General features: G+C 41.5%; 1 protein-coding gene across 2 annotated transcripts in view; it reads left to right on the top strand.

Annotated features, from left to right (window-relative positions):
- Window positions 1-11,303: 11,303 nt before the first annotated feature.
- The window catches only part of RUNX3 (RUNX family transcription factor 3), a 48,673-nt gene continuing 33,499 nt past the window's right edge, over window positions 11,304-26,477 (top strand). Inside the window, exons 1-3 of one of the 2 annotated variants that reach the window (XM_083173632.1) lie at window positions 11,304-11,347; window positions 12,857-13,098; window positions 16,559-16,715. In XM_083173632.1, the coding sequence (XP_083029758.1) occupies window positions 12,913-13,098; window positions 16,559-16,715 (343 nt within the window). In that variant the 5' untranslated portion in view covers window positions 11,304-11,347; window positions 12,857-12,912. Of the gene's footprint in view, window positions 11,348-12,600; window positions 13,099-16,558; window positions 16,716-26,477 lie in introns of those variants that run through there. The other variant, XM_083173631.1, reaches the window with a different exon arrangement.

Genomic DNA, 26,477 nt, shown 5'->3' with positions numbered 1-26,477 from the left:
GCAGCGGAGCTGAGCACAGTTAATGCGTTCTGTTTTTAAAATGTCTTGATATGAGCTGACAGTGGGGAAGAAAAAAGGTGGAGCGCTAGGTGGATCAATTGGATATCACAATTTTAATGTATATAAAATATTTTAAAAAACAAAATGAAGAAAGACAATAACATAGATGTCAATGACAATAACGATAAAAATATATATAAATAGGACAAGGAAGACAATACTTATGTCTCTGCGTAGCTGCCTTTGTATCCCTTGAGATGAAGGGGCTTTTTACTCTCCGAGTAGTGCACTACCGAAATGATGGTTAGCAAGTTGCCGTCCTGGATGGTGTAAGGAGACGCTGGAGGATGATCTGGTTCCCAAAAACTGGGGTCCTCACTATATTGCGCTGATCTCAGAAATGGAGGCTGTGGTTAATTTCTCGCTGGAGGAAGATCTGATTTCCTTCTAAATGAAGGGTCCTCACGATGATGCGATAGATGAAATCCACAGAGTGATGGTAGATAGTTCCCCAAATTGGGGTGGGGGTTAGGACTGTAATCCGGATAAGTGACAATGAAAGGGAAAGCTTCCAGGAGAGTGCCGGGTATGGGGGGGGGGGGGGGGGGGCAGTAGGCAGAGTCAGAGATTCTTCCCAATCCTTGTTAAAAATAGCAAGTGCTGCCATTGCAGCAGTGTATGGCCACCATTAGCTTTCTAGATAGTTAGATCTACATTGTCTAGATAGACAGTCAATAGGTCTACCCCACAATGTCGACATGCAAAAAAATCGACATGGTCAAAAGGTTGACATGGTTAAATATCGACCATATCAAAATGTCAACATTAGAAAATTAGACACATGACAAGGTCGACATGAGTTTTTTATGATTTGTTTTTATTAACAGCCTTTTTCTTACTTTACCATTCATGTCGGCATAGAGGAAGAATATAATAGTGCCCAGTCCGAAGCAGCGAGCCATGCAAGGGTACCTGTTGCACTAATTGGGGTCCATATCGACAGTTGTCAACAATGACACACACAAAAAAGTGGAAAAGTCATGTCTACTTTTTCATGTTGACATTTTGACCCTGATGACATTTTGACCCTGACGACCTTTCCCATGTATAGCTTTTGACCCTGTTGACCTATTGCATGTTGACAGGAAGGTCTTGGGGTAGACCTATTGACTGTCTATGTAAACACCATCTAATAATCCGCATCCCTTCAGCCTCCGCTGGTGTCCTCTTACACTGCCAGTGTCCTCTGTATTCTTCCGGAGCTCTTGGGCACGCCGTCTCAGCTGACGCACTTGGCCGCTCTGCCTGACATCAGAATCACACAGGGGGTGGGGCCAAGTACAGCACGACAAGCGCTGACTAGCTCACTAAGGCCATTTCCCATTGACTACCATTTCGTAAGCTGCAATTGGCTCACAAATGGCAACAAACTCAATAGGCCAGTGGCAGCATTTCTTATTGGAGGCCGGAATGGTGGTGCCAATTTCAAAATGCCACCCTGTCCGAAACCCCACCGGTGCACATGGCATCTTTCTATGTAAATAGCACCTATGCCATACCTTGCACCATGGGCAGTAGCACACTACTCATTTTGACCCTGAATGTGGGGTCACTGCAGTACATTCCTGTAGGGCATCTAGAAAGTTGTTTTGCAAGAAAACAGCAGCTTAGAGCTTCACAAGGTGGAAAGTGTTTTGCCTCATTTCAGAAGCTTTATTGTACTGTAGCCAGCAAAATGTGATAACTTTCATAAGACTAAAGGTCCCCATACACTACGCGATTTGGCCCTGATTCACCCGATTCTGGAGGATTGGGCCGAGAAATCGGGTGAAATTGGCCAAATTGCATACGGTATGACATCTGATCTGATCCGATGCGCGGTCCCGTGCGCATCGGATCAGATCCGGATGTCGGACGGTCAGCACATAAGATAAATCATGTGCAGCCGTCTGGGGGAGAGGCAGGAGCAGGCTGGGAGTGTGGACCGGTCCGGGGGAGCGGCGCGAGATGTAGCTGCAGGCAGGGAGCGGGGACCGCGGCGCAGTGCAGAGCGGAGAGACCGGGGGCGCAGCGGGAGAATAGAAAGAAATCATAGCGGGACTGGGAGCGGGATGGTTTCTATTCTCCCGCTGCTCTGCAGTCCCCACGGCGAGCGGGAGAATAGAAACCATCCTATTCAAAAGACTGGGCGGTCGCTGATTGGCTGAGTTTCCAGCCAATCAGCGGCCGCCCAGTCTTTTGAATAGGATTTATTTCTATTCTCCCGCAGCGCCCCCGGTCTCTCTGCTCTGCACTGCGCCGCGGTCCCCGCTCCCTGCCTGCAGCTACATCTCACGCCGCTCCCCAGGACCGGTCCCCACTCCCAGCCTGCTCCTGCAGCTCCCCGGACCGGTCCCCACTCCCAGCCTGCTCCTGCCGCTCCTGCCCCCCCTCGGACCAGTCCCCGCTCCCACCAGATACCCTGCAGCTCCCCGGATTTTTACATGTGATAAATCGCAACCAATTTATCACATGTTAAAAATGGCACATCAAGTGCCAAATCTTATCAAGCTCCCCCGGGGAGCTGACAGGGAAGCTCAAGGGAAATCGGGGCTGACTTGTCCTTAGGACAAGTCGCCCTAGTGTATGGGGGCCTTAAGTTCATAACTGAATAATTTTTTAACAGATGAAAAACCAGAGAAACCAGTAGGCACCCCCCCCCCACACACTATAACACACACACACACTTCCCCTGGATTTAATTGGAAACAGCTTACCTGCTCGCCGTCCTCATTGTACTTTGAGTGGCTCAGTGCTCATCCAGAGGCTTGAGTCTTAGACTCAGAGGTAAATTTACAAAGATGGGAGTTCTATTGAAGATGGGGTGTTGCCCATAACAACCAATCATATCCTACATATTTAGCACCTTTAGCACCTTTTAGAAGATAATAGATAGAATCTGATTGGTTGCTATGGGCAACATGTCATCTTCAATAGAACTCCAATTTTAGTACATTTTCCCCACAATACATGGCTGGCGGAATTGGCCCTGTTTGATGGTGATAGGGCTGTATGTACAGTATGTTGACCATATGGTGTTGGCTTATTGACTGTCAACCTAAACATGTCAATCAGCCATCAAGTTACCAACACTTATCAAAATCAAATAAGAAGTTTCCAGGGGTAAGAATATGTATATTTACTTATTACCAGTTATTTATATAGTGCACACATTTTCCGCAGCGCTTTACATAGAATATATTTGAACATTCACATCAATCCCTGCCCCAGTGGAGCTTACAATCTATATTCCCTACCACATGTACACACACACACACAGTTCACTTACCCGGCTAGGCTCCTTCGATCCACTTGCAGCAGCTCCGGGTGTCGGTGGCAGGGAGGACAGCACGGCTTCAGCCCTGTGGCCCGCCATCTTCATGCCTGGCTGCCAGGCCAGGGGAGAGAGAGCGGCAGTACGGCTGTAGGGGGGCGGGTTGTGGGGGGGGGGGAGGGTTAGTCACCGGGCTCAAGCTCCGTGGCCGCCATCTTTATGCCTGGCAGCCGGCCAGGGGAGAGACAGTGGCGGCCCGGTCAGGGGGTAAAGCGGCCAAGTCTGGCCCGGCCCACCGGGAAATGGCCTGGTTTCCCAGTGGCCCAATCCGACCCTGGTGCTGTGAGGCAGTAATACTAACTATTACACCATCGGTGCTGCATAGTATGGATGTAATGTAATTGATAGAATGCTTATTTTTGCAACATAAATAATAGTTTTGATTTCAAGATCCTAATGTACCTGTATGAATTCTTCATTTAACCTTAAGCACTTCATTAAGCTAAAGTATGTACAGCTACAGTGACACAGACAACTGCTTTAAGTTTAATGCTACTACAGTGACCACTAGTGGTGGGAATGAATAACTGACCACACTGCAGCACAAATGTCACACTGTTCTCCACCGCCAGCCTCAACAATTTGCTCTTCATTATTCAAATGACATTTGGATAATCTGGCCTTTAAATATAAAGATATGTGTGTGTGCAGTATGCTATGCAGACCCCTGATCTGATTAAACCGTTTGCTACTTTATAAAGATGAGGGTAGGTTAATTGATTTCTGACAAATGACCCCTAATACAATACAGTATGTGTCAATGTCACAAGGAACGGCACTGCTGAATATGTGTGCCCTATATAAAGAACTGTTCATAACACACCATGTTTCACACTTTCATCAGGAATAACTTTTTAATTGTTTACTCTACTAAAGAAAATGTTACATATGTTTTAGTTTTTTCATAAGCTACTGTCATAGAAATATTTCTGCCTATGAAATTTACACATTACAATATCTATGACTTGCTAATATTACAGTGATACCTAATTTATTATTTCTGTTGCATACATTATTTGGTGATATTTGGTGTTTTGGGGCAAGTAAGAGGTAACTTCTATTGCCATTTTATTATTAGATTTATTTTGATTACCTTTTAAGAGAGGAACTGTGTTATCATGCAGTACAAAGCTACTGTAAGCATGTAAGCATATACTCTCACACTAGATTATATTATCTTTTAGAAGGTGCAGAATATATAAGAAATAGATTCTGATTGGTTGTTATGGGCAACATCCAAACTTCCGAGGAACTCCCATTTTAGAAAATGTATCCCTAGGAGTGCTGTGGGGTAGAGGTGATCTATGGCTTATTAGAACCAGATCATCTATTTTATGCAGAAAAGAGCAGTGTTTCCTGTCTACCACTATGGGAGCATTGTGTAGCCTGGGAAGAGTTCTCCATGTCTAATTAGTGATGTGTCTAATTAGCTATTGCAATTTGCAAGTGAACTGGGTGCTGTTGGCCACAGCTTAAGCCCGATACACACGGGGCATTGGTGGAGCTTGTGCTGAGCGACGGGCTAAAGCACAATCGCTCAGCACACATAGCGGTACACCCGCAATGCACACCGCTATGTGTGCTGCACAGGGCTTTGCCTATTATTTATAGGCAAAGCCTCGCAGTCTAGCAGCAAAGACAGTGCAAGCACTGTCTTTCCCTGTAGGCCAGGCATGTCCAAAGTTGGCCCTCCAGATGTTGTGAAACTACACATCCCAGCATGCTTTGCAATAGTTTTAGCATTCTCTAATAGCAAAACTGTGGCAAAGCATGCTGGGATGTGTAGTTTCACAACATCTGGAGGGCCAACGTTGGACATGCCTGCTGTAGGCGATGGAGACGCATGGGACCGCACATCGCCCGGGGCTGCACACACAGAGCGATCAGTGCTCCATTTCTAAGTGATGCAGTCAGATCGCATAGAAATTAGAAATGGGGTGAAAATCACCTCTTGTGTATGCCCCTTGAGAATAACGGAGTAAGCAACATCTAACCTCCAAGTCTGTGTGTCGTTACCCAGTTTGTTTTATCACTGTCTACCATTGTAAAGCGCAACGGAATCTGCTGCAATATATACTGTAAGGAACTGTAAATAAATAAATAGTGTTTATAGTGTACAATAAGTTTGGAACATCTTTAAGGGGCATATTTATTATTTTTTGCAATATGCACCCCAGCATTAAAGATTTTATTGCTGCAATCTTCAGCAACAAATAATCTGTGCTTGCCAGAATGTATTCATTCTGCCTTGCCAGGAACAGAGCCCATCTGGTTGATTAGTAAGAAGTAAAGTGATCATACAGTACTTCCTCCTTCTGCAGCCCATAATCCCCCTTAGTACTGCCACTACTGCGCATTCAGCAATGGTAAATGATCCTATGGACCTTTCTCCTGTGGGATGTGGTTAGGTAGACATGGGTTAGGTCGACAGGTAGCGAGGCCGACATGCGTTTTTTCAGTTTTTATACCCGAATGTCGACACCGTCGACTTGGACACAGTTGGAAGTCAACCGCAGCCACTCGCATTGTTCGCTTCACTCGCAATGCTTCGGGCACGGTGCCTTGCTGCACTTGGCACACTATTTTATTCTCCCACCACGCCCTAGTGGATGGTAGGGCATGAAATACCGCCTGTCGGCACATGTCGGCTTAAAAACCAGTGAAAAAACCCATGTCGACCTTGCGACCTAACCAGTAGCGCACGCAGGGGGGGTTTATGAGTACCCAGAAACCCCCCCCAGAAGTCTAAGGGCCCTAGGCTGAAAGCTGAGGGTCTCCTCTTTCCATGGGTACAAGAATTTTTAAAATCGGCCCTTGGGAACCGGAGATATCTGACTTCAAAGCAGTGGTCCCCATCCAAGCCTGTTAATTGCTCTTCCCAGTCAGATATTTCAGGTTCTGTCTGACAGAGTTTTTCTGAGGGTATATTCCAAAAGCTGGGACTCTCCCCCTTTGATGGACACTAGTAGCTTGTCTCTACTGTTCCCAGAACTAGATATATCAGCCTTCCAGCAGCTGGTTACTGCTCCAGCTCCACACACCTGGTATGTAGTTTTATATACTCGTTGGCAGATTGCTCTGCCTCCTGAACTCTGATCCCCTAGTCCCTAATACCATTTGGTACTGTAGGAGGGATTCTCTCGTTTTTAATTCCATTAAAATCTAAGAAATGTATTTCCAGGAACTGGAGATATCTGCAGTCAAGCAAGCTGTCCTCCCACCAGAAAATTGTGAATAATAAGCCCACTCCACTATACACCCCTCCTCTGCATATTAATCATCCTCTACCACCCTGGAAGTTATGTATCAGGGCCCCTTCATTCAACCCAATGCCCCCTTCTCCCACCCCATCTCCCACCATCTGTGCAGTAAAGGGGTAATTAGTGGAAATTACTGATCCAGGCCCTACATGCTGAGTGGTTGATATAATACCCCCTACCACCAGCGGGACATCAAAGCTTCCCCCACCCCTACCGCTGGAGGATTGGTAGGGGCCCCAATACATTGCTATGCCCAGGGGCCTACACTGCTGTTATGTATGTATATGTGCGTGTGTATTATTTTAATATTATTATTATTTATATACATTTGGTCTATCTATAATACTTTAACTGACCCGGCATATACTGGGTCACCTAAGTGTCCATCTCCGTGCTTTGCTCCGCCCCTCTGGAAACCCCCTTCTGAAAATCCTGCGTTTGCCACTGCTAACCCATGTCGTTAACGCATTTTTTTACCTAAAACCATGTCCATCTAGACACCTATCGACCTTCATCCATGTCAACCTAGAACCCTGTCGACCTAGTTTCCTGTTGACCCAATGGTGTCGACCTAATGACTGTCGACCTAAGTTGGGTCAACAATACGACCTTATCCCCTCCTGTGAGGGATTCCACAGATCTTTCTAATGAAGTAGCGTGTAGGGTGCAGTGGATAACAGCCTCTGGAGCTTGAAATATGTTGCATTGAAGCAGCCTATATAGAAACTTAATGTGGGCTGCTTTAGCAAACAAAAATGTGGGATCGCAGCACATATATCTGATACAGACTGGCCATATGGCAAATGCCAGAGGGGCTGATGGCCAGGTGGGCCTATTTCTTGCCGCAAGGTGGAGGCTTCACCTCCCGAACAGCACACAGAGAGAGCTGCTGTACTTGCGGCGGGTTGAGCAGCCCTCTCTGTGTGCCGCTGGGGTCCAGGAGAGAGGAGGGGATCACATTCCGCTACCCCCTTTCTCCAGCAAGTCGGGAGAGGCAGCGCAGGCACGCGAGGCATGTGCCGACGTGTGCACTTGCGTGACAAAGGTCAAAGTTCACATGCATGCACAAGTGTCAGGGTCGATTCGGCGGTCCAGTCCGTCACTGATCTGATATATATACAGTATTTGCTGTTTATGGGTGCCCCTCTAAAACAGGGGTTTTCAGATGAGTTCCCACAGATTGGACAAATACAGTATGTTCCTAAATAGACTAGCGAGCAGGGCTATCTTACTGCTTGTTGTCTGTCTTTTGTTGCCCAGTCTTGTTTTATTGGTGTGGCTCATAGGATCAACAGTTATTAGGTCAATGGTGTCTAGGTAATCCCCACAGGGTCAACATGCACAAGGTCGACATAGAATAAAGGTCACCTCAAGCAATACAAAGAATATACCTATGACACATATTCTGTGTCATAAGTATTTTCTTTATATTATTTTATTAATTTGCAAGCTGTAAAATAGTTTGGGAGGCACCAATAAGTGTGCCTCCCAAACAAGTATACTATAAGGGGATAAGGGGATGAAGTGAGGGGCGGGGTTAAACCATGGGCTAAAAAAGCCCATTAAAAATGAAGGCAAAAGCAGCACTTCTTGAAGTACTTCATTGGGGGCTGCTGTCCAATCACAGCAGTTCTTGTCAATTAAGCTAATGGAAGTGCTGCTTTAGCTCTCCCCTCCTCTGTCACTGGCTCCCCTGTCCCTGTGACATGGCTCCCCTCTCCCCTGGTGCATTGAGAATAGTGTAATTGTTTTTCCCGGGGAAGGGGCGTAGGGACGGCCAGGGGGAGGTTCGGAGGTCGGCTGCAGGGGCGTGGGGGGGGGGGGGGCATCCGTCGGCAGTGCCTCTCTGTGCAGTGCACCACCACACGACACTGGTTTTATTACTGTTTTGTTTCTAATTGTAAAGTATTATGGAACATAATGGCGCTACATAGTTAATTACTATTATTAGTAGTAGTAGTAGTAATAATAATAATAATAATAACTAGCTGATGTGCCCAGTTTCTAATGAGCAAATATTTGCTAGGCGGAACATTTTACCTATTTTCACTCCCTTGAAAGGGACTCAAAAAAAAAATCGCTGCATAATGGCTGAAAATAACTGTCACAGTTTCCACACCATGCAGCAAGTCACATTTTTCAGGTCACCCAGCAGATGCAAAGGCAGAGTTCAGCAAGTGTGACATTTTGCAAATCACAATGGTCATGCGTATTCAATGGTAGGCAGAGGTATTGCCACATAACTCCTAAATGAAGCATTCAATTACACCAATATTTGCTAAAATAATAAGTAGATTCTGTTTGGTTGCCCATAGCAACATCTCATTTGAAATATAAATCTTATCTTATAAAATTTCCCCCACAGTGGAGTGGACTTTAAAATGTCTATGGGAACTTCAGAGATCCTTTCATTATGAAAGATGATATTTCCCAGAAGACAGATTATATAAAACAAGCATTAATACACATGTTTTCCTAGTGTACAGCTATTGTATAAATGTGGTTTTAGAATCTGTTCTTTGACATAAGGTGTGTACACACGGCAGATCCTGCATCAGATCAGATCGCATCGGGACTCGCATCTCACGGCATGCTAGAGGGGCACAATTTAGACTATATAGTGCAGATCTGCACTATATAGTGTTGCCTGCCCTCTCTATCTGGCTGCCGATTTGCGCTCACACGGGAGCGTGCATCGGCAGCGCATCGGGCTCACAAGCCCTAAAAAAGCATGCGATTTGCATGCGATATGGCTTCCGATGTTCACTATATCGGGAACATCGGAAGCCATATCTTACCATGTGTACACACTAATAAACTGCCAAAAATGATATTGTTGATAGATAACTCAATAACATAAATAAGCATAGTTACAGGGGACTGCAGCATTTTATTCTATTTATTGGTATTATTATGATACATAGGGGGAAATTTACTAAAGGAAATTTATAAAAAATAGGTGTATTTGTATTCAGAAATACACTTATTTTTGACATTTACTATATCGAAAATACGGCAATTCGTATTCGTATTGATAGAACATCAATACGAATACGAATTGCCATATTTTCGGGATAGTAAATGTCAAAAATAAGTGTATTTCTGGATACAAATACACCTATTTTTTTTACAAATTTCCTCTAGTAAATTTCCCCCATAGTATAGGCTTTTATTCACACTTGAATAAATAAGACCAGAGATAGTGTGTTTCTTTGTAAGAAAGATATTATATCATATATATATATATTGACACATAAAATGTAAATGATAGCATGTTCTCAGCCTTTCATCCCTCAGCTTCTATTACTTGTGGAATTCCCAATGTGTGAATGCTAGCACGCTTCCTTGTCACATGCATGCAGTGCTAGGCCGCTCCTCTCTGACCCAAGCCTAACCATATGTACAGTAGCATGTAAAGGATAATATTTTAATCTAAAAATGTAAAAGAATAATCCATCAAATGTCTTAGAATTTTTGTAAGGAATTTTTTGTACTTAAACTTTCTCACATGTCTCACAAACTATCCCAGGAGGCACTTTTCAGCCATTTTGCTGAATTGAACACCCCATAAAATAGTATTAACTCAGGTAAATCATACTCAGTATATAACACGTGCACTATACAAGGAACAATGAGTATGAAACAGCACAATTGTGTGTAAAGTATATACCCCTTCCTTGCAACTGATATAAGTCTATCAAATTTGCGAATAAAGTTGTTTTGTTATGGCATTTTTGGCATGTTAATATATGAAGGGAAAACAACACTAGAATGCAGCATAAAGAAGCCATTGACATTTGTAAAATTACAAATGTATGCAGATATGCTGTAGAAAACATTTATTACAAAGGAAATCAGATTAAGTTATTGGTATTATTATTATTATTATTATTATTATTATCATTAACAGTAGTATATAAAGAATGCACATTTCTGAATACAACACAATCTGATTTAGTATACAATAACAATTCACATTATTTATAAAACATACATCATGTGGAATTGTACAGCTAGGGAGAGCATTCTGATAGATAAACACTACACATCTTCAATCTATTGTGCATGTATATATATAAAGCTAGTGACATTTGAAGTGTTTTCATGTCCCCAAGTTAAAATGATTGTACTGTGAAGTAATTCCCTCTTAATGCAAACCATTAGCAAAATAAACCACAACAAAAATCAACAGATAAAAGAACTTTGCATTTTTTTTTAAGTTGATGAATATTAGCTAAACACTATACCAAATGTGTATAGAGTAACAGTTATCCTACATTTTGGTCTGCATTCAATTAAAATGGATATACAGTATAATAAGGTATAAATACATAACATTTTCAGATTCCAATTAATTCCAACATTACCAGTTCTATAGTGACTGCAAAAGAATGTATAATGTATTCTGAAATACTGTTTAAACTTCATACACACTTTTATCTAATCTATCTATCTATCTATCTATCTATCTATCTATCGTAATAATCACCTGAAGGTCAGTAGCTGCTGCGATGAAGCCACTTTCTGCAGCAGCCTGTGCACATGGCATATTGTCCTGCTTGTACCTGGAATATGAAGATCTCAGTAGGGAAGAGAGAATATCGGCACATATACATACTGTATATAGCAGCAAAATAACATGTCTATTCGCAAATAAACCAATGCTACAAGCCTACCTGGCAGTGTTAATCCTAATGTGTTGCACTAAACACAGGTAGGTAGATGTGTATCCCGGCCTCTGTGTTGGTGAGTGATGTGTGTGTGCGCGGTCACCCCACGGTGGGCACTAGTGGGTATTTTATTTCTAGCCAATGGTCAGCAGCCACATTACAACCAACGAAGTCCATTAAAACCAAACTCAGCATGTATAACATGAGTTCTGTGATTATTCCTTCCAAACTGGAACAGGAGTTGACCCCTGTGTTTGGGGCTGTAGTCATTCCCAGTGCTTCCCTGCTACAGGGTACTGGTCCTGTCAGACACACCCTTTTGTGGGGTACATAGGGGTCTCATGGGTCCTAGAGGGGGGCTAGATTGGGATTGCACCCTCCTCCCCTCCCTTTGACAGCTCAGTGTACTGGCACTAGCATCAGATCAGTAGGGAGGACACTGATGGGACTCTCCCATCTATTGCATGACACACAGAGGAAAAGCACTAGCATCAGATTGAGTAGGGAGGACTCAGGACACTGCTGGTACTCTCCTATTTCATGAAATGCAGAGGGAAAGAACTGGCATCAGATCAGTAGGGAGGACACTGCTGGGACTCTCCCATCTATTGCATGACATGCAGAAGGAAAGAAAGCACTGGCATCAGATGAGTAGAAAGGACACTGCTGGTACTCTCCCATCTATTGCATGAAATGCAGAGGGAAAGCACTAACATCAGATCAGTAGATGAGTCCTAGAGCTCAGTTCTCTATTACTTGTGAATTGTGAGGTCTGTTTCTGTGTTTGCCTCCATTGGCTGCAGCAGGGGGCATCTGCCACAGGGGAGAACATACAGTAACAGCATCAGACATTTCTCCTGGACTGTTCTATAACCACCCAGCTGTACTCAGAGTAATGTCACCAGTGTCTGACAGAGCCGACCGTACCCCCAGCAGCACCCCCTCCTCTTTTTAAGCTGACATTGCATCTTCCACAGCCCTCAGGAAGGAGCAGCAGGCAGATGTGTGCTCACTTCTGTTTTTCTATGTACTTTCTCCCATTTCACAGAGTTTCTGGACTGTTATATAAAGAGCAGTAGTGTTGTGTGTGTATCCAGCCAGCAGCAGCCATAGAACAGGCCTGTGCCTGCGTCTCCAAATCACCAGGGACCGGTGCAGGAGTCGGAGAGCAGCTCCAGCCCGGCTCAGTACCCGGGACACTTGCAGGCAGCGCTGCCCGGACCGTCCTATGCACTGTGTGTAGCGTGGTCCCTGTGGCTTCTGGTGCTGGAGGGGGTGCAGCAACTTGAGAGGACAAGGTTGGGTTGAGTGTTTCCTCACATGCACACCCCCCTTCCCCTGCAGCTCTGAGATCACACACTCACTTCCTCAGCTCTCAGCTCACACTTCACTTTTTTTTTGTCTTTGAGAAAGATGATAGATAAGCAGCTGTAGGGTACACTCAGCGCAGTGTAGTGAGGAGCCGCTGGCCAGGGCCTGGGCACTAGACTTGTGGTACATCCCCGGTGGCTGGCACTTCCTAACCCCTCTTGTTGTAATGCGTATTCCCGTAGACCCCAGCACCAGCCGGCGCTTTACCCCTCCATCAACTTCCTTCTCCTGCGGTAAAATGGGAGACAGCAATGGGGCCATCAGCTCCTCTGGCCCCGGGAGGACAAGGACGGAGATCCGGACGGTGGTGGATGTACTGGCAGATCACGCAGGAGAACTGGTCCGAACCGACAGCCCCAACTTCTTGTGCTCGGTGCTGCCGTCACACTGGAGGTGCAACAAGACCCTGCCCGTGGCTTTCAAGGTAAATGCCCAGTGCCAGCTGCAGGGGCACAATCACCTGTGTACTGTGTAAGGGATCATATATATATATATATATATATATATATATATATATAATAATAATTCTAGATAAAATATTACACAATTCTCATTAATTGTGTCACCGTTCTAGATAAAATATAACAACATTCTAGATAAATGTCAGCAGCACACATACTGTATGTAGCATCATAGGATCCCCCTTTTTAAAACAACACTGGGTAGAATCCTGTATGCTAAGTTAACAATATTTACTAATTACATCATTATGTTAATTATATTTTAGAAGCAGTAGAAAGGCAACAAGTTAACAAATAAATAGACATGCACATTGCATTATGAAAGCAATATTTGTTCTCCCGCTGTCATAATGTATGCATTGCTTAACCAAATTGACTGACTCAGGCATGGTTATTATAGTATGGTTTGGTATAATCGGTACACCACTTCAGAGACTGGTAACATAACCTCACTCGTACTCCTTCCCTTTTGAAGATTATCAAGTGTAATAATCAGAACAAAAAGCTTAGTTTAACCATACATTGTGCAAAAAGCTTTTTACCACTGTAATGTAAGTGCTGTAAATATACTTCCAATAATATCAACATTTCTGTTATCTCATATTCGTTTTCAAGTATTTTAAACTCAGCATCTTATAGAACAGTCACCAATATGGATGTACTGTATGTTTCATTCCAATATTCTGATTTTTATTTGGTGTAGGTTTTAAGCCAACATTTTAAATGCTGCATTCATGTTTTCCAGAAGTTATAAAACATTGCATTTGGACAGCAGCCATACCGTTTTAGAAAAAGCTTGCCATCATGCACATATTCACTATTAGTAAACTAACGAAGAAAACAAAAAGCATGTACTGTCAGTAGATTATTATATTTCATTGCGATGACAGAATATTTTTATGTAATGTTTTATATATGCACATGGGAACATAGGTGGGTAGCTGGTATGTTATATCTAAAACATGATAGCTCTGTGGTCAGGGGAACTAGAACAGAAATAACACACATCTAGTGAGATGCTCTGTTGGTATAAAATCCAAAAAGTGCAAGCTAGCTGATTGCTTGAAAAGTGCCTGGGAATATTTTTTATAGTGCTCCTTCCCAGTTCCCAATCTCTCAATCTCCACCATCAATTATTTGATTGAGTTGTCATTTTCACTGTGTTTACAGGGACTTCTAAGTTATTAAGTGGAAAGGTAATAACTGATAATATTTGTGATGTTAAAATATCTCTTACTGCAACATGAGAAAATATTAAATGTGTTTTGTGCACAATCTTATGCAGCTCTGCAACATTGACAACACTTTTAGATAACCAGAGCAATAAAGAATATTATAAAGAAAAATAGTAATTTAACATCTAAAATGATTAGAGGGAGATACCTATTAATATGCCATGCTTATTATTTTCTTATGTCTATTTATTAATAATTGCACAGATTGCATACTTATTTAATACAAGGGTCTGATCAAAATTATGACATTTGTACATTTATTTTCTTCAATAACTTGTATAGCATTTATAGTAATATTTCTTTTTATAAAATCAAATTGAAGCTGTAGCAGTAAATTAAAATACGTAATACAAAAAATTCAATATACATTGGTGAACGTTTGTTCTTCTTTTACGATAGGAATTTTATTTATCCGAGTCCAGTTGTGAAAAAAATGACAATGCTCTATAGTAAACTATTACATTTGTACTAGATCTGATTGTCATTATTATTGTTCTAGATTTATAGGAGTGTGTCAAGGTGAATATTTTATATTCTGCTTTTCACATTTTGAAGCCACATTTAAAAAAAGTTAACAATTATAAATGATTGTATTATTATTATTATTATTATTATTATTATTATTGTTAATATTATCTTCTAAATATATTAGTTTAATAACAGTTAACAGAGTAAATGAATACTATGTGGTAAAATATGGGCTATATAGAATGCACACAAAAAAACAAAGATTGATACATTGAGGTGGAGTAAATGTAAATGAAATCAGGACAGTTGGGGAAAAGGACAAAAAGAAGGAAAACAACCCATTGAATTGCTGCCATATTGCATTTAGTGAGCTATACCAAGAAAGAAAAGGAATAAATAGTAAAACTCAAATAGGGAAAGACAATTTGTTTAAAATTTCCCATACATATACCTAATGAAACATATACCTAATGAAAACAGAAAGACTAAACGAGACATGAACAAAATGAGGACATGTTCAACAAAGTACTCATATTTTATTAATATCATTTGTAGTTATTTTTTGGGGGAATGATAAGTATTAAAATAGTAAATAAACACATTTCCAAATTACAACATTATGTACATTGCAGTCATATTCTTTGGATCAATAAAGTTATATTTTTGTGAAAACAAGAGCATGTGAATTGTTGTTTGGACCACACTTTTATTTAGTTCTTAGCAACTCGTGTGTTTATATGCTGGAACATAAAACAGCCTGTAACATGAGTTGGTTTTTAGATTAATTGGGTTTATTTGTGGGGCAAATATGTCTTTATTATCATACACCAACTCTTTTACGTGAAGCTAATCCTAATCCTAATGAAGGATCCTAATACAGATATACACCTGCATGGGATCTTTTAGATGTATACCCTTTATTTAGAAGTCAGTTGTGAACTACGGGGTCTATGTACTAAGCCTCCTAACTGTCATTTTTCAATCACAGTCTGTAGCATGACAGTTACCGTAGGAGCTGGTTGGCTGGTACTTTATCTCTGTTTTCTTAATCAATCTCAAAGGCATAGATTATACACCCCTATGACACACATCTTTATAGACAGACATGATCATTTTTTGTGATTAGAATTAATTATTCTGCTGCAAGACAGTCTGAGGAAATACTATTTTATATGTGTTTTTGCGGGTAAATGGTTCTTTAGTGCAAACAGCAATTAAACTGAGAAATATATGCAGAAATCACTAAGTCATCAGTCTTCTAGGTAGAATATTTCATACCTTAACCTATTTTTAAACTAAACTCTATTATGATGTATTTTACAGGATATTATTTTCCATTGAACATACAGTACACAATACAGTCACTTTTAATGACTCCATTACATTTATTGAGTTATCTAATTTTCACATGTATCTGGTAAGAAAAATAATATTACATAAATGAAACATTAATGATAGTCCTTTTAAATGACTTACATTGTTTCAGTTACAATAACATCTTCAATTTCTGGTTAACTCCAGATAACAATCTGATGTCTTCATAACACAATCCTAGCGGCCTCTGTACAAATACTTACTCATGGCTCATAAGGTTCGTTCATCATCTGGCCTTATAATTGTGTATTTGTATCACAGTACATGGGGTATGGTTTGCAGAATTTATACCTAATTGCTTTATTCCACTTCCTTAACACGGATAAACTTATTTTCCCATTTGCAGGTTGTGGCTTTGGGCGATGTCCCTGATGGGACAGTTGTAACAGTCATGGCTGGAAATGATGAGAACTATTCTGCCGAGTTGAGGAATGCTTCTGCTGTCATGAAAAATCAAGTAGCTCGATTCAATGATCTCCGCTTTGTCGGGAGAAGTGGCAGAGGTGGGTTATGTTGTTTACCTTAAAGTGTTAATGTATCTAACGGTTGTCTTTTGTTTTGGGTCTTTGGAGCTAAAACCATAACTGTTTTACACAGCTTCCGGTGCTAGACTATTTGTACATTGTACCCTAAGGAACCCCATACTGTTTGACATACCCAGACAGTAGCAAAGTGATTTTAATACACTAATTGCTTAATGATTTATAAGGTGCACAGCTGTTTCTTTTACCTATAGGTTCTAAGCACATGGCCTACACACCAATGACAATGTAATAATGCCCTTTCTGCTAGTGTTTTTATAGTGTAGTAATAATCATTTGCACCTATTTACCTGCATAGTTTGCAGTCCCAAGTGGAGTTTACTTAAACATTGACACATCTTGCCAATAGTCCTGTAGGTAGCATTCTGGAATACCTACACATTTCCTTTTATACCACCTTACATTATGGATTATTCATAATATCTATGGGGGTTATTCATACATGACCGATTCTGTTAATTTGCATAGCCCTGTAATCATGTAGCCAATGCCCCCGCAGAGTGAAATCCCACCCTGTGCAAGGCTGCAAAAATATCGCAGGTTGGTGATTAGCTAAAAATCCATTCACACATTATTCCCATTGCCAGATTTTTTCCTGTGTGTGCAGACTGTGCTTAACCCAGGACTTATTCATGTGAGAAAAACAGGCTGATCAAGGTCAGAGCTGTTGGCACAGGACTTCCCTGAAACCCCTGGGCACGCTTGCATCTTCCCTGAATGACGGGTGACACCCATAAACACTGACTTTCTCTTAATCAACTTGTAAAGGTCAGCGATAAAAAAAAAAGACGCTGGATTTTATCGCTGGATAGCCTCACACATGTGTACTGTGAGCCGTACGCATGTGCAGTCGTTCGATTATTGCCTGGCCAGATCTGAATAACCCCTTATATTGCAGCGATAATCTTGCATCATTTGCATCATTGGTTCCTAACATCAGACACTCTGTTGATAAAACAAATATTATCATGAACTAAAACAATGAGATAATAACTACAGTATTTCACTTTGGAAACCATGATGGGTGACTTTATTGTGTTGTATTGCATAGTCATCTGTTCTTACTTATAATTAGAATCAACAAACAGGTTACGTTTACAGTCTTGCAAACTTTTATTTTATTTAGTAAAAATACTCCTGTGCATATATTTCTAGCCTGCTGTAACATCAAAATGTTTATCTGAGCAGAAGCCTGTGCAGGATCGTAATAGTAATTCGCAGTTAGGAGCAGTTTAAACAGGAGCAAAATATGGAGCAATTTAGACCTTGGCAAAAACATGTTGCAATGCAAGTGGGGCAGATTAAAATATGTAGAGCAGTGGTTCTCAACCTCGGTCCTCAGGTCCCCCACACAGTGCAGGTTTTCCAGGTCTTGTGCACCTGCTGGGTGACCTGGATAACATGCACTGTTGGGGGGTCCTGAGGACCAAGGTTGAGAACCACTGGTGTAGAGAGATGTAAGCTTGAAAAAGGGTGTGTCACAGGAGGGATTGTAAATGTGAGTGTACAAACTACCCAGGTATTTGTTTGCTACGAGGGTGGATTAATAAATAAGGTTACAAGGAGGCTGTGGATTATCAGGTCCACAGTGTCTAGATCGACAGTCATTAGGTTGACCATGAATGCTCGACAGTGAAAAGATCAACATGTGAAAAAGGTTGACATGCATTTGGTCGAAAAGGACAAAAGGTTGACACAAGAAATAGGTTGACGCAGGAAAAAATCGACATGAGTTTCAGCTTGTTTTATTTGTTTATGTGGACATGGATCCCCAGTTAGTGTACTGCTTACCTTCCTATGGCTCGCTTTACCGTTCTCAACTGTAGTTCATGTGGATCGTAAAGCATGAACAAGTTATCTAAATGAAAAAATAAAAAAAAACTCATGGTGACCTTTTCATGTGTCGATTATTGCCATGTCAACCTATTGCTTGTGTCAACCTTTTGTCAATGTTGACGTAGTGCATATTGAACGTCAATGACAATATCGAGCATTTACTTGTTGACCAATAGTGGTCAACCTATTGACTATGAACCCAGACCAAATCGACCTAACAACCGGAACCAGACAAGACCTCTTATTGTGCAAGTGTATTCAACTTGTACATGTACGTATAAATAGTATGGCCTTCGTACCACATAGCATAGCCCCATACTTGTCTAAGCATTTGTGTTCCAATGGTCAACAAGGCATCTATCCCAGCATAGCAGAATTGGGTGTGAATCACCTTCCACCCAGGAGCTTCCACAATGGTTAAAAAGATGGAAATCAGTCAGTGCCAGGTCAGGGCTGTAAGGAGGATAATCCAGCAGCTCCCAATGGATCACTGCTCGTTTTGAATGTCTGCCCTGCTTTTTTCAAAGGTAATGAACCAAACCTAAACCTGTTTCTATGACATGATGTTATTGCTGTACACCTGACAAGTTGGTTAAGAGTTTGAGCTGCTGATGTGCCCTTTAGATGCAGAAATTTGATCACACTGCACACTTGATAGTTTGACCATATTTCCACCAGCCTTAATGTTGGGACAGTATGACGTGGTGAAAGGGAGCTTTGCTGACTTATTGAAGCACAGATCGCTCAGCACACATTGCGATGTATGCTGAGCGGTCTGTGTGCGCCAGTGTTCTCTGGTGGGAGAACACTGGCAATGACTAGAGTTTGACTGCATGCAGTGAAGATCTGTATGGGCCTTAATGGCCATGAGGATATGTAGTGGTCTACCTGCTGTGGCCTGGTGGGAGATATGAATGAAATAGAGGACAACATTACACACTTATTAAATCACCCTCATATACAAAAACAGCCAGTAATTTCCCTGCATGAAAAAAAAATGCATTTGCACCCATTGTATTGAGGCATGGTATGGGTCAAGAGCACATTGCATTTTTATTTTCTCCTTAAATGCAAAAATTAAAAATCTGACTGGGAGGAATATTTATGTAAAAGCATTTCAAACATAAGGCAAGTTAATGTATATACTGTATGTTTTCCTGAAACACTTTCATCAAAATATTAATATCTTTACAGATATTCTAGTTCACTCTTTCTGACAAAATCCTTCTTAGATGGACAAAACCATGTGCACTGCAGGTGGGGTAGATGTTACTTGTGCAGAGAGAATTAGATTTGGGTGGGGTTTTACTTCAAAGTGAGATCTATATTGCAGTGTAAAAATAAAGCAGCCAGTATTTACCCTGCACAGAAACAAAATAACTCACCCAAATCTAATTCTATTTGCACAATTTACATCTGCCCCCCCTGCAGTGCGTGCACATGGTTTTGTCCATCTAAGAAGGATTTTGTCGGAAAGAGTGAACTAGAATAAGGCCCATAGTTTATAACAATTTATATAGTTAAGAGATGGGTTTGTATTGCGCTCTACCTGGGTGGGGTATTTGGGATGGTGCAGCAGATTCTGGGTTTAGTCCACAAACCCGATTGGCTTGGCGTGATTCTAGAGGTGAATTGCGCACTCAATTGGGATGGGGTGTAGAACTAAAAGAATAACTGTCAAGAACTAAAAGAGTAACTGTCAACCCATTGAGGTTCGGAACTTTGTGTTTACTGACCATGGTTTATTAGTGACAGAAGGGTGTTATATTTTGAATGACCTGTGGTGATTGCTACACATTTGACTTATTCATTGTAAACTTTCTGGCAATTGGCAAGCATATACTGTATGAACATATCCAAGAAGAATCACAAATCAAGACCTAATACAATATGTTACATGTGGACATGAACCCATGTATATCTTGGCAATACCTATTGCTGTACATAAGGCATGCGGGAAACTACTGGAAGTGCATTGCAGAGAAGAAGCACACCACATATAACAGTAATAAAGAAAAGTAAAAACAACATTGTAAAATGCTTACATATAAAAAGTAATGCACCAAGATCTACACTGGTTTTAAGCATTCATGATAATGTCGTGAAAATGTCAACATGGTCATAATGTTGACAATGACCATGTAGATTTAATTGGCAGTAATACCTTACTTTAGTAAATTGACACTTTAGTAAATAAACACCCAGGTGTTAAGGCCCCTATACACTATGCGATTCGGGCCCGATTGCACCCGACTTTCACCTGATTGGGCCAAGAAATAAGGTGGTCAGCCCAAATGGCATGTGTCTGACATCCAATCCGATGCACAGTATTGTGCGCATAAGATTGGACCCAGATATCATACGTGCTGCACGTAAGATTCCCAGGTCACACCCCCTCCTGACGGCAGGTAGTGGAGATCTTATGCAATTCTGCCATCCGGGAGGGCCTAGGCGGCTCATAGGGAATTGGATGTGACTTCTCCAGTAGGAGAAATCCCATAATGTATGAGGACCTTTATAGCCAATCAACTGCTCCATATAATTGAATAATATGCAAATTAGAAATGTTACATCAATGCTGATTGGTTGCCATGGCATGGGCAACTTCTCCACAGCTTCACTTCCCACTGTTTTCACAGTGACTTTCCAAACACCCTGTATATATCTCTTGTCAGCTAAATGGTGTCACTGTCACTGTCTATATACTGTGTATTCATGCATTAATTAAATTAGCATGTATGAGTTATGTGCAGCATGCAACTATTGTCTACTTGTTAGGGTTTGCAAAATTGAAATCGTTGACATTTCTTTTACATTTCCGTCTTGTTTCATTTTCTAAAAAATGTAGGAGGTTTTTTTTCCTTCAAATTCTGCACTTAACTGGCTGCACATTGGCAAATGGAAAATGTCTGCTTTTATGAATTAAACTTATATTTCTGTAGTTAATTATCCTGTTAAGAGTTTTTCATGCTTCCAATACACATTTCCAAACCGGAATGCTTTATAATTCCAAGTCTTTTCTTTGAACTGATTCATCTTTTGTGTAGTGCAGTCATTTCAAATCTCCAAAATAAAAGTTCTGTATAGCCTTCGTCTATTCCAAAACTTTTGCAGTCCATTATTGTTTTTAGAATACTGCAGTTTTACAGGAAAACTGAACAAAATGTGGAGATTTAATAGGATTTTGGAGATGACTTTTACATAATTAAAAGTAATTTCAAAATAATTGTTGATGACCCTGTTCTGCAGGACACACATTTGTCCCAGGACAGAAACAGAACCTGTGTGTAAGGTAACGACCCAGGATTTTTCCAGGACCAAATTGTGGTCTTAAAAAATGCAAAATGGGTGGATATCATGTTCATTATACTGTCTCTGACCAATGAAAGAGGTGAAACACTAGTCTAGGTTTTAAGGATAGTCATAATCAGGTACTTCATACTCAATTATTCTGATTTATTTATCTGTGCTCACACATACATAAACCTGCACTTTTAGGGGGTAATTCTGCAAAAGCAAACTCCTTCTTTAATGGGCAAAACCATGTGCACTGCAGTTGGGGCAGATGGAACATGCGCAAAGAGAGTTACATTTGGGTGAGTTATTTTATTTCTGTGCAGAGTAAATACTGACTGCTTTATTCTTGCACTGCAATTTAGATTTCAGTTTGAACACACCCCACCCAAATGTAACTCTCTCTGCACATTTACATTTACATCTGCCCCACCTGCAGTGCACATGGTTTTGTCCATTTAAGAAGGTGTTTGCTTTTGCAAATCAACCAGAATCACCCCCTTAGTTTGAAATGAGGAGCAACTTTGGGTGAAGTTTTACTGGGCATACTCCCCAAAAAGGGCATTTACTGTACTCTGTCTATATGCAGATTGGTATTTGTGCCTCCTTAAGCTTTAGCGAGGCAGAATGAGAGTTTGAAGGGATATACTAATGCATACCGGTTACAGTAAATCTGTAATCATGTAATTGTGAACTGAAACAGGCATGCACATACACTAGATAGACTACTCCTGTCAGCAGGGCCAGGATAAGGGCCTTATGGGTCTGGAGATGGAAATGTTGTTCAAGGGCCTATTATGAGATGTGGATGAGGGGAGGCCAATGCCATGTAGACATGTAGAACCCATACACTAAACATCCCAATGTCTCTGTAAATATGTAAAGTACAAAAATTGCATAAATAGATAAAATAGAAATACAATTTTAATACTTGTGATTTATGGCCGACCATATGGATTGCATCCTGTTTGGATTGCATATCAGCTATATCATCCCTGGTCGGTGAAGCATGAGGGAAGGAGTCCATTGTCAATCTGACTGTTGTAAAAAAGGTCCACCGGTAAAAGCGGCTGGTTGGATCCCAATTTGAGGTGCAATTGCATAAAGTGGCAGTTGGGGGCAGGTGAGGTAAGGTATACCTTTGAAAAAGCTGTCCTTAGGAGCTGCTTGACTGGTCCTTTCTCTCAATTGGACCAGTTGACTGGTCCTTTCTCTCAAAACCATCTTTGGCGGCATAAATAGGAGCGGATCCTTATCTAATCCAAGATCCAGTGGCCTCAATGGGCAGTGTGTAAATGCATTTTAACCATATCTTCATTTTAATATTTTATTTTGCATTTATTATTTTGTATGAGTACCAATAAATGTTAATTTTTCATCTAAAAACTCCTCATTGGTCCTAGCGCTACCTCATTTTTCTTCTGTCTTCTGGCCTACAGCCAAAATGTAATGATGTAAGCATGCAAATTGCCCCAGTGCATTGCTTTGACTAGGGCCCACAACGCCAGGGTAGGGGCATTTTATACTGCACCCAGTGTAGAAGTGGAACATGAAGAGCCCACCAGGGAAAGGCATTACAATACAGAGTTTAAAGGATGGGTTCTTTAATAAATATATATAATAAATACCAACGGCGGCTCCTTCCTTTTATAGGTAGAGGGGCTGTCGCTATCTATCTCGGTGAGGGGACGCCTGTATCCTGGATCCCGGCACCTGCGCAATAGAACTGCCAGGGACCAGGGGATTAAATGCGCATGCCTAATCCTTGGCTGCATCGCCGATAGGGCTGACAACCGGACAGGGAGTGAATTCCCACATTGCAGCTCGGACTGGCAGTCCTGGAGGGAGGGAACACCTCCAAATGGGACTGCCTGTCATGCCGGTGACTGATATGTAGGACCACAACAGTAGAGAGCCTGGAATGGCGCAGGTACTTTTCAGGAGGTGTGGCCTAATCATGGGAGGCGTGGACATGCACCCTTAGAATAAAATACAGAAAAAATATTTCTTCAAGCATCTCCCTGGACACATTGCAGTGTAACACAAGCTGGGTAGAGAAGAGTTTTTGCTGCAGCTGCTGCTGCCAGGTAATGTGGGCCTCAATTGGCCCATCCATCAGACCTGGGCATGTGTAATTTTTATGCCCTTTCTCTGCGCCACTGGGTAGGACTTTCACTAGGAAATCAATGCCAGTCACAGTGAAGTCACTGAGCCAGAGCAGTCATGCAGACTGCACTGACTCAGCTGAGCTCACTACAGTGGCAGATTTTACTGGGGGGGGGGGGGGGGGGGGGGGGTGGTAGCTGCAGCCCATAGCATAGATCTGCCCCTGGCAAATACTGCTAGTGACTGCATGATAATGTACCAGATAAATAGTAGCAATCCACTGTAGCAAATACATCATAGTCCTGTGCAGTATGAGGAAGCATATATAAATTGGGTGCACAGTCTGGAACCTGCACACTAGAGGAGAATGTACCCACCCCCCAGTCAGGGGTCTCATATCTAAATGTTTTCCAGAAGTTGCCCCAGCATCCCCTAACGGGAGCCTTTTTGGCTGCTACACTCTGAACTTTGTTAACTATCTGCAAATGATGATGTTCGGGAGGATGACTGCTGGTGGAATTAGAGGGGTGAGCTGAGGACCCAACCACTTCCTGCTGCCTGTTTTGATTATCAGTGCCTGGTTAATGTCTGTGGGGGCCCTGGAGCAACTAGCTTGTGGGGTCCCCTACAACCTCCCCACCCCACCCCCTGGACACTAGTTACACAGGGTGCTGTATTATATAAGAGATACTGTACAGGCCATACTTTTATGATCATCTATAAGCTGTGTAGTACGAGTTTTTCAACCTGCAAACAAAAGTTTTCAACTCTCATGTAAAATGATATCACAGGTGATGAAGAAAATTGTGTACTTAATATTTAATACAAGTTATCCAGGCTTGCAAAATCATACCCTCCAACATGACCCATTGCATTCGGTGCACAATGCTCTGCTCCTGGACTTCCCTGGTAATGTAGGATTGCCAGCACCTGTGTGGAACTAGGTAATTGACGAGAAGGGTTTTTCACCACAGGTTATGACAATCATACATTACCAGAGACATCCAGGCAGAGGCGTAACTAGATATCAGTAGGCCCCATAGCAAAAGTTTGTAAGGGCCCCCCATTTACCAACTGATGGTGATAAATGTATGTAAAACATTAATTAGACAGTAAAGCTGGGCCCCCCTCAGCTCTGGGCCCCATAGCAGCTGCACCCCTTGCACCTATGGTAGTTACGCCCTTGCATCCAGGAACAGAGCATTGTGTACCGAATGCAATGGGTCATGTTGGAGGGTATGCAAAATACACTTTGAAACTGGTTGACCATGATTGATGAACCTGCAGACTTCCTGACTAATGATTTCTTTGCTTTGCATCAGTATATTTATGGAACCATTCAACCACGTTTAACACATCCCACCTTTTACCCAAATTCAGTACAAGAAAAGACCAGTTGCTTTTCGATACAAACCTTGCTCCCATTTACCTAATCCTATCCTTACCCGAATACACTACCTCCAGTTTTGTTTTTTTGTTTTTTTATATTGCCCACTTTGCTATAAATCTCTTCATGGTGAGAAAGCACTTATTTTCAACAAATGGCAAAGTACAGTGTATTTTCTCATCTTTAAACAGCAACATGATGGTGATGCCTATAGAAGGCTGTGGGCTTTGTATCACAAGAAATGGTCCGTTCCCTTTTTCCTGCAGTTATTTGCATGTGCTAACTGTCATATACCCAGAAGTCAGTTCTTCCCTGGAACAGCTGCTAACAGATGATCAGACAAGAAAATATTGCTGCTGACCATTAGTATGTATTTTTGTTATGTGAATAGGGACGGGTTGTTTTGCAGTGTTTTGTGATATATCTCACCCTCATTGTCTTAAACTTTATGTAAAAGAGAGGTAAGTAATTTGCAGCTTTTCAACTGAAAAGGAACTACAAGTAATTACGGCCAGTCCTTGTCTGAAAGTGCATGTTTGAAAGCTATGAATCTAATCCTAGTTTTGTGCAATACAATATGGCAAGCAAAGGACAATTTTAACAGGGTTTAGACATTTTATGACCTGACTAGCTACTCCGAAAGCCACTCTTTTGTGGATGTAACCCTGTTTACTAAACCCGAGTAGCTTTCTTTTATTTTCCAGGCAAGTTTTCTAAAAATGTTGCCTGTTGTCAAAACCTGACTGCAGAAAATGATATCACACCTCGTTTTAGGAATGGAAAAACGGTTTTGTGAAATACAGACCAAAATTTCCACCAGTCCATGTAATCATTGCATACCACAAGGCAGCTACTGCATATTGCTTTCTTTGTAGTGTGGACCACATTTATTACATTATTATACACACAGTATTCCCATAAGAATTTTTTTTTTGAGTTTAAAGAAATATATAAGTTGGGGAGGGAGCTGTGAAACGTGCAATGTAAAGAGAATTGGTCCATTGTGTTTGGCCGATGGCGGAACATTTGTCTTCTCATTTATTTAGTTCTTTTAAATTGACCCTTGCTTCCTATAGAAAGGGTCCCATTGACATACAGTA

The sequence above is a fragment of the Crinia signifera genome, chromosome 2, assembly GCF_055691185.1.
Source record: "Crinia signifera chromosome 2, ASM5569118v1, whole genome shotgun sequence".
Classification (NCBI taxonomy): Eukaryota; Metazoa; Chordata; class Amphibia; order Anura; family Myobatrachidae; genus Crinia; species Crinia signifera.
The sequence above is the reverse complement of the archived record's forward strand: the minus strand, read 5'-3'. Positions and strand labels throughout refer to the sequence as shown.